Source organism: Platichthys flesus, chromosome 3 (assembly GCF_949316205.1).
Source record: "Platichthys flesus chromosome 3, fPlaFle2.1, whole genome shotgun sequence".
In the NCBI taxonomy this organism is placed as follows: domain Eukaryota; kingdom Metazoa; phylum Chordata; class Actinopteri; order Pleuronectiformes; family Pleuronectidae; genus Platichthys; species Platichthys flesus.
In genome coordinates, this window is record NC_084947.1 from 7,369,484 (window position 1) to 7,378,425 (window position 8,942).

An 8,942-nucleotide genomic window follows, 5' to 3' on the forward strand; every position below is an offset into this window, starting at 1 on the left:
TATGTGGAGTATGTACATATAAATTGATGCAATATTAAGTAGTTCATTGAAGTAGCAATATAGACCAACTTTAACAAAACAATCTTAAAACAGTGCCTGAATAATATATGAATAACCTGAGACCCTAAAAACATTAAAATTACACTTTATTATTTGTAATATGAAAAATAGCATCAGCTAAAATAAATACACTGACATCCTGTTACCACACAGGCCAGTATTATAAACACCAATTAAACAGCTTTACTTTAGTTTTTCTAGAATTGTAAAAAAAAGATGTAAGAAAAATGATAAAACTCTGTAAAAAAAAAAAACTAAGATATGTTTATGTATGACGTATTGTAAAGTATCCACGGGTGTTTTGAAATGCAAAGTGAATTATAATTTATTAGATATTATTATTATTATAATTATTATTATTATTATTCATAGTTGTAGTAGTAGTAGAGTATTAAAAGGGAGCTTTTTTCAGAATACAAACTTTTATTTTAAAATTGAGTATATTTTGATGTATAAACTACTACTTCTGTAAAAGGTTAAAATACTTTTAATAAACTGTTTTGTCAATGTGCTACCGATATTAGTGAAAGTTTAATAACATATCAAACAATAATAACAAATTCTCTCTGCCTCTAAATTTGCTCCTTTTTCCCAGCGTTCACCAACTCCGAGAGAACTTGTGATAAAGAGTTCATCATCCGCAGAGCTGCGACCAACCGAGTTCTCAACGTGCTGCGCCACTGGGTCTCCAAGCACTCACAGGTCTGCCTGCTCCCACCGCTCTGTGTGTGTGTGTGTGTGGTGTGTGGTGCGTGTGTGTGCGTTTGTGTTTGTGTGTGTGCGGTGTTTTTCGGGGGATGATCGGTGAGTCTGTGGTCTCATTAAAGTGGGTGTCTGATGCGTTCTCTCTCTGCTCCAGTGCTCTCACTTGAGCATTGTAAACATCCCCGTGCACACAAACACACACCGCTTGTTGTGCCGTGTCATCTGGATGACCGAAGCCCGCCTCGGCCCACCTACCCACTCTTCTTCTAAACAGCCAGTGTTGCCTCTTATTAATAGAGTATCAGGGTAATTGCCTGACTCCCAGCATAGAGGTCCTTCAAGTCTAACTGCATTGATTCTATTTTATGAATTTTTCTCCAATAATACAAAACGCTGGGATGACAGGCCGGCGTAAGAGAGCTTATTAACACTCGGGCGTGTACGGACGCACACATACACTACAGGACGAGAGAACTAAGAGCTTGTTAAATCTGACCTTTGAACAGGAGTTAAACTGACGAGGGAGGAAAGGAAAGGGGACAAGAGGAGGAAAAGATGAGGAGGATTGATGAGGCTGAGGAAGAGGAGTGGAGGAGGCTGGAGGGATTATGTAGCCATGACTCTGAAGGATTGTAGAGCGGGGATTGATCACAAAGAGGGAAAAGAAATGCAACCACCTGTAATTTAGCCCCGTTGTAATATTATGGTTTGAGATTGTATTCTATCTCTTAAAGGTGATGTCCCGCTTCCCTAATTGGTTTTCCACTGGTTTCCTGTACCATACATAATGATTTAATTCCAAGTATATATTTTTTAAGTGGGTAATTAACGTAAAAGCCCAGAGACAGCTTTTGCCTTGTGGTTCACTCTAATGACCTACGCAGCAGAACTGGTGATGGGGAACGTTATCCACCCACTTCTCTTTGTTATGGTGTCGGTGCAACACATCAGCTAAACTAAGTAGTTCCCAAAACTTCAGGCCAGTCGGGAAAGCTTCATGTCGTTCTTCATCCACCATCACAGGTTGTTTAAACAATTCAATACACACATGGCCAACGATTCTAAAACGTCCAACACGCCAAGAAACGCCATTAAATAAGGTATGAATGTAGTTACATAACTAATATCTATCTATCTATCTATCTATCTATCTATCTATCTATCTATCTATCTATCTATCTATCTATCTATCTATCTATCTATCTATCTATCTATCTATCTATCTATCTATCTATCTATGTATTCATCTATCCATCTATCCATCTATCCATCTATCTATCTATCTATCTATCTATCTATCTATCTATCTATCTATCTATCTATCTATCTATCTATCTATCTATCTATCTATCTATCTATCTATCTATCTATCTATCTATCTATCTATCTATCTATCTATCTATCTATCTATCTATCTATCTATCTATCTATCTATCTATCTATCTATCTATCTATCTATCTATCTATCCATCTATCCAGTTATCCATCTATCAATCTATCTATCTGTCTATCTATCTATCTATCCATCAATCCATCTATCCATCCATCTATTTATCTATCTGTCGTGCTAGTTCTGGCGTGTTGAGATGAAGCTGGGGAACCCTTTGTCTATATGTTTATGAGAGTTCTTTTAAATCTAGCAGTTCCTTTGTGTGTGCAGGACTTTGAGATGAATGGGGAGCTGAAGATGTCGGTGATCTGCCTCCTGGAGGAGGTGCTCAGAGACCAAGACCTTCTGCCGCAGGAGAGGAAAGCCACTGCCAACATACTAAGGTGCAGCACACACACACATATACACACACAAATATAGAAGTCTGTTTATTGTTTTTCTTTTGTTGTTTATATTTCATAAAAATCAGCTTCTATTCTGTTCTATTTTTACTTTTAGTGCCCTCTCTCAAGACGAGCAGGACGACGCCCAGCTGAGGATAGAGGACATCTTACAGATGGTGAAAAAACTGAAGCACATAAAATCTTCTAATAACTTCTTAGCAAGTCATTGAATTACTCTTTTTTGGACTTTATCAATAGCCGGTTAATATTCTGTTGGATTTATAGAGAGGTTCCTCCTTTCGCTGCATCACATAAACCTCATGTTACTGCAGAGTCACCGTCTGATACAGCGTTTAATCAGAATATTTATGTGTCTCTCCATGGGATTACTTGGTTTTATGAGACCACATCCTCCCTAATGTATTTACACTTGAACACAAACTTCCCCTCATAATGTTGTGGCTCAAACACGAAACACGATGCGTCTGTAAGAAGTGGAAAGAGTCTGTCGGTGCTCACGCTCCTCGCCTGCAGACAGATGGGGGGGGGGGGGGGGGGGGGGGATCACTGAGACGGTCTCCAGGGGACTGTCAGATGTCATGAGACATATTCATCGTAGTCAGTCTCTTTATTAGATATTTATATCTCCTTGTTATTTATGTTGGTGTCGTGGTGTGGATATTTGTTTATGACTGCTTTTCCCTGTGTGTGTGTGTGTGTGTGTGTGTGTGTGTGTGTGTGTGTGTGTGTGCGTGTGTTTAGGCGGACTGTCCGAAGGCAGAGTGTTTCGAGTCGCTCTCAGCGATGGAGCTGGCTGAACAGATCACTCTGCTGGATCACATTGTCTTCAGGAGCATCCCCTATGAGTCAGTTTCTCCCTCGCTGCTCTCCCACTGTGATCTGCACCAAAACAACAAAAATTAATCCATTTAGGAAACTTCTTCTTATTACGGGACCAGTTGATCACGTCAGTTTCCCCGTGGCAGCATCACGGGGGTTTTAGAAGAACAACAAAGAAAACTTTTAAATAAACAACTTTCACAAAGTTAGTTTTCAATTGAAAGTAAGAAGATTCTTTCTTAATATTGCATTTACTATGACTTATAAGATATAGACATCGCTGTGATGTTGGTTTCTCTCTTCAATCAACTTTTTCATTTAATGATTTCACTCCCTAATATCATGAAATGTATTTTTAGAAGCTATTTCATATATTGCAAATATTAAAAGGTAATCTAATTTATTTTTAATCTGTGAGCTAAAACCGATTATCCAGCTCAGTATATGATTTATAAAACCATTTAAATTAATCAAAAAATGTAGCTTTTAAATAATTACAACTAAAAGCAAATCTGCTTTATAGTACCTCAATTATGAATAGATAGAAATACAAGTTCCAGATTGCACTCGATCACCATTAAGTTCTTGAAGTCTTAACTAGACACCATTTTTCTTTACTCAAGAGTTTGATCTCATGATGTGTTTCTGTCTCCCCTCTCGTTCAGAGAGTTCCTCGGTCAGGGCTGGATGAAGGTTGATAAGACGGACAGGACGCCGTACATCATGAAAACCAGCCAACACTTCAACGACGTGAGCTTGTCTTTAACCACCGTTTAGTTCCTGACACCACAGCCGGTATCCACCACGTAACCCCATCTCCTCTTTCCCTTTGTGAAGATGAGCAACCTGGTGGCGTCACAGATTATGACCCACACCGACGTGGGCTCCAGGGCCAACTCCATAGAGAAGTGGGTCGCTGTGGCCGACATCTGCCGCTGCCTCAACAACTACAACGGAGTGTTGGAGATCACCTCTGCGCTCAATCGCAGCGCCATCTACCGTCTGAAGAAGACCTGGGCCAAAATCAGCAAACAGGTGGAGTAACAGCATCATCCTCTCGGAAATCCTAATGGAAAAGGAAGAAAACAGGTTGTCGGTGGAGTTTTGCTCAGCAGAGAGGATCTTTTGTATCTAACATCTACAAATGAACATCTACAAATCCTGTGTTAGACTGACGTAGTTCATGGAAGAAGAAAAAGCCTTCACCTGTCATGTCTTCTTCTCGTTTGATTCTCATGAACACTAAATCAATTAAGGCCATAATCGTCCGCCCGAGCCGTTCTCCCTCTTCAGAGATGAGCCAAATTCAATTTTTGTCATTTTATTATTATCATCTTTTATTAAGAGTTCAGTGGATCTGGAGTTAATGCAGCCCATCTTGTTTAAAATGATAACAAATGCGTGTTTGTGATCTTTCTCAGACTAAAGCCCTGATGGACAAACTGCAGAAGACTGTGTCATCGGAGGGGAGGTTTAAAAACCTGAGGGAAACCCTGAAAAAGTCAGATTTTGCACATAATTTCAAATTATATCATCATAAATACCACAAATAAAGAACTAAATGAAAAGGAATGGGTGTTTTTATTTTGTTTATGTCTTCCTGCAGTTGCAACCCTCCATGTGTACCGTATCTGGGAATGTATCTAACAGACCTCGCCTTTATTGAGGAGGGAACGCCCAATTTCACTGAGGAAGGCCTTGTTAACTTCTCCAAAATGAGGATGGTAGGCACAAACATCCATAAAGGAGATTTGATTCATGTAAACAATCATCCTGAACTGATTGTCGATTCCATATTTTCTTTAGATATCCCACATCATCAGAGAGATCCGACAGTTCCAGCAGACGCCGTACAGAATAGAGCTTCAAGCCAAGGTACCCGTCTGTAACACGTCACTGAATGAATTGTATGTTTAGAGAATCATTTATAATACATGTCTTTAGTTTAAATACCTGTTAGCACTTGCTTTATAATGTAAATGGTTAAAAAAACATTAAAACTAAGACCAAAGATAAAGAAATGAGACATCCTTATTTCTAGGACTTTGAAAATATATTTGGAACAATGAATTCCACAAGGTTTAAATAAGAAATCCAATAATATGATCCTGATAACAGAGCAGAGTAGATTGGATTGGACAAATGAATGAAGTGTTTGTTTGCGTAGTCGTTTGTGTTTATCCCCCCGTTGAGGCTTTTAAAAACCATCGACTCATCTAATCGCTAAAAAGTTTTTTTTAAACGCTCACCTCTTCTGTGTCGTGTGTGCAGGTGACCCAGTACCTTCTGGATAAGACTCTGATCATGGATGAAGACACGCTCTATGACCTCTCGCTGAAGATCGAGCCCAGACTTCCTGCCTGAGCTGTGGCCAAGAGGGAGCCTGCGAGACCTGCAACCCCCCCCTCCTCCCCCCCAGAGGCTAACACGCCCACATAACTTCATCAATCAAGAGGAAACCAGGACGTTTTTTGAGAGCGTCGCCGAAAAAGGAAAAACAAGAGACTGATGATGTGAGAGATTTCTTAAGCGTCCAGCGTGAGGACAGTCGGGCAGAGCTTCCGACTTTTGCGAGAGGTTTCGAAGCGTCGGGCTTTGCGTGAGGGTTTTGAGAAAATGACATGTCGCCGTGTGTGCTCATCATTCCTCCGCGTAAAGTGGCGCACTTAGACATCCCACTTCCTCAGCACTGAGAGTCTGAGAGCATGGCGTGAATGAAACACGATGGATGTAACGGAGATGTAGCATTATACAGATAGTGTGACGGAGAGGTGTCCGAGCTTGTGTGTCTGTGCTGTTGTCGGTGGTCTGCTTTTTTTTTCTTTTCGTGCCACGTCCTGGAACAAAGAGCCCCCGGGGATGCTTTCAGTTCACGAGGGTCACTGTATACAACTTGCATGATTTCAGCTTGGGTTGTATCTGTGTAAACGGCCTTCAACCTGACCCCTGACCCTTGACCCCTGACCCTGAGCTTAGCATGCTTCACTCTGCCCCGGGTGACTCTCTACGCCACTATGCACCCTCAGTGGGCTGGGTGGGTTCAGCAAAACGCCTTTAAGCCTTCAAAGGAAATGTAGACAGACACCAAAAGGAAAACCATACAAATTATATCTTTTGATGAAGCGGCTGTTTTTTTTTCATTTATCAAACAATTAATTCTCTATTTATCTTGAGTCTGGCCTTCTTTATGAGAACGGAAGCCCTTTTCTTTTTTTAAATGTCCTCATGAATGATACAAAATTGAAAACTTTATCTGTGCCTTCCACTCGGCGGAGGTCAATTTCTGCTCAATTGCCAATTTGCAATTTGCGTAAAGTTTTGTACAAATCCTGCTTCGGGGGGGGAAACCTTTGAGGTAATCAGTAGTTTCACTCGTTCCACTTCCTTTGACAGAAAACAGGTCATGTAGACTTATCAGTAGCATGTTCGTGAAAACTGGTGATGTCATTGCAGCGTCTGATCATCAGCGAATATCGCCCTCTGGTGTTTGAAACCCTGCTATAACCTCCATCCACTGACCCAAAGCTTTTTGCTGTGCTTGTGTGCGGTTTGAATTTGTTTTATTTTGCCGTTTTGCAAATTGTCCGACACTGACGTGTTTAGTCAGGTCCCAGTGTTTGAAGTCTTGGATGTAGGCTGGGACAGTTTTTGCACTCTCTGACATGTAGCTTTGCTTGAGTGACAGTATGATAGTTGTTGACCATGCTATTCATTTCATCAGATACTGTATTTATATCACATTTGCATATAGTGACTCCACACATGTCCTATGACTGATGAAGGAATACTTTGAATTGTTATGCTGTGAATATTTTTTATCTTATTTTGGGTCTCTTGCTTTCATGTTGAATTCTAGTTTTGCATCCCAGGCTCATGATTCAGTGAAGAAGAAAATCTGTTTAACTTTATTCTAAAGGAGAAAAAAAATGTCTTATGAAGTTTTAAAAAAAGAAATGTAGCATTTGAAAGTTTTTTCCATTTAACTGATATGATGAACGTAGTTGTCCTGCATGCACACAACATCTGCATGTTGTGCATGTCTGACCGGACGCTCCCTGTACCTGCTTCTCTGTGTTGTCTCTGTAGTTGTCAGGAGGTTCTGGTAAAAAGGCATGAAAACAATATTCTGTCCATCTAACCTGGGATATTTGTTTCTTGGTGTACCACAACGCGTCCAGCACAGTGTGTGCACGGAGCTTTCTTCAGAGCAGCTGTCGTCGTGCAGTAGCAGTGTTGGAAGTTTCCTCAGTGAAAACTCCGGATGGATGAGAGGAATCGTTCTCAGGCTTAGCTCGTGGGGAAACTTGTCTTCTGCTCTGCACCCGTAACTGAGAGTCTGTTTTACACACATGTTTAAGAAGACTGGATGTTTGTATTGTAATATCATTTTTGTGTATTTGTTTGTGTGTTAATTTATTGGTTTGCATTTTTTCACTTGTAGGTGCAGGGGAAATAAATTCAACATGCCTTATATGTTTGCATTGTGCAATGATTTCACAGAAATTAGGTTTACTTTTTATTCCCATGTCAATTTCTCCACATAATGTAGAGCTGTAACAAACTCTGGTGCATCAACATATTCCACATTTGAAGGACGATATTTGGACCAAACTATATCTCGTGCTTGATCAGATCAAAGTTTAATTTAACTATGAAATAATCCTCTTGAACATTCTTCACCAACATTCACAGTTGTATCTGGTGTAGCCAAGATCTAGAAACAGGGCCAGTATTTTAATTAAACATATTTTCAAAGAAGTAAGATACTGGGATGTTTGTAATATTTGGATCTTGGATTTTATGATTATTTTCATAAAATTACTATAAATATTAAGTACTCTGTTGAATCCTTCTTTCTGGTTAGGTCAGTGGGTCAAGAAGGAAGTTGAACACAGCCAAGAATATATTGTGCACTATGAAGTACACAGGCAGCACACAAAGCAAACATGTTGCTGCACTGACAGAGAGCAGTAAGCGCTCAATAATTTAAAATATTGTTTAAAGGCAAACATTGAATATATAAATAATCCTTATTATTTCTAGTGTGTGATCATCTCAAATGTACGTCTTGTTGTTTTCTTTACCCTAGAAAGGACCCTTTATATTTAAATACTTTATATTCACATCAGGAGTGGCTCCTCATTATGGAGGAAGCTGTCCGAAAACCTTTTGAGTTTTTATGACAACTGAAGGCCATAGGTTCGCTTTAGTGTTTGGAAGAGGAGGATGAGGTGAGGAGCAACATGAAACTTCACCACTAGATGTCACTAAATTCCTCACAATAAACCTTTAAACCTGGAATTTTTCAAAAGGTCCACAACTGCTCGTTCATCCATGACCTTGTTTGCCTTTTCCCCACAACACAAAGGTCTATACACTTTTTAATTCAATCTGATTTAGCACTGTGGTCATCCTGCCACCCGGTGGTCATGAGTGACATTGCCTCATTTTGCACCAATAAGGAATGAGCTGCATACAAGACATGAGCTAATGTGGCCATTGTTTTACAAAATATCCTAGAAGTGCAACAGACTTCATCATTTGAATCTGATCTGCTGTGATAT

The 8,942-nt window shown here is 39.9% G+C and overlaps 1 protein-coding gene across 2 annotated transcripts in view; it reads left to right on the plus strand.

The window, feature by feature from the left end:
* The window catches only part of rasgrf2b (Ras protein-specific guanine nucleotide-releasing factor 2b), a 41,506-nt gene extending 33,666 nt beyond the window's left edge, over nt 1-7,840 (plus strand). For both annotated transcript variants that reach the window (XM_062384989.1, XM_062384990.1), the window contains 10 exons: nt 656-762; nt 2,426-2,538; nt 2,654-2,714; nt 3,301-3,404; nt 4,044-4,128; nt 4,216-4,413; nt 4,800-4,879; nt 4,985-5,102; nt 5,185-5,253; nt 5,650-7,840. In XM_062384989.1, coding sequence (XP_062240973.1) covers nt 656-762; nt 2,426-2,538; nt 2,654-2,714; nt 3,301-3,404; nt 4,044-4,128; nt 4,216-4,413; nt 4,800-4,879; nt 4,985-5,102; nt 5,185-5,253; nt 5,650-5,742 — 1,028 coding nt within the window. In that variant the 3' untranslated portion in view covers nt 5,743-7,840. The remainder of the gene's footprint in view (nt 1-655; nt 763-2,425; nt 2,539-2,653; nt 2,715-3,300; nt 3,405-4,043; nt 4,129-4,215; nt 4,414-4,799; nt 4,880-4,984; nt 5,103-5,184; nt 5,254-5,649) is intronic.
* Nucleotides 7,841-8,942: the final 1,102 nt, after the last annotated feature.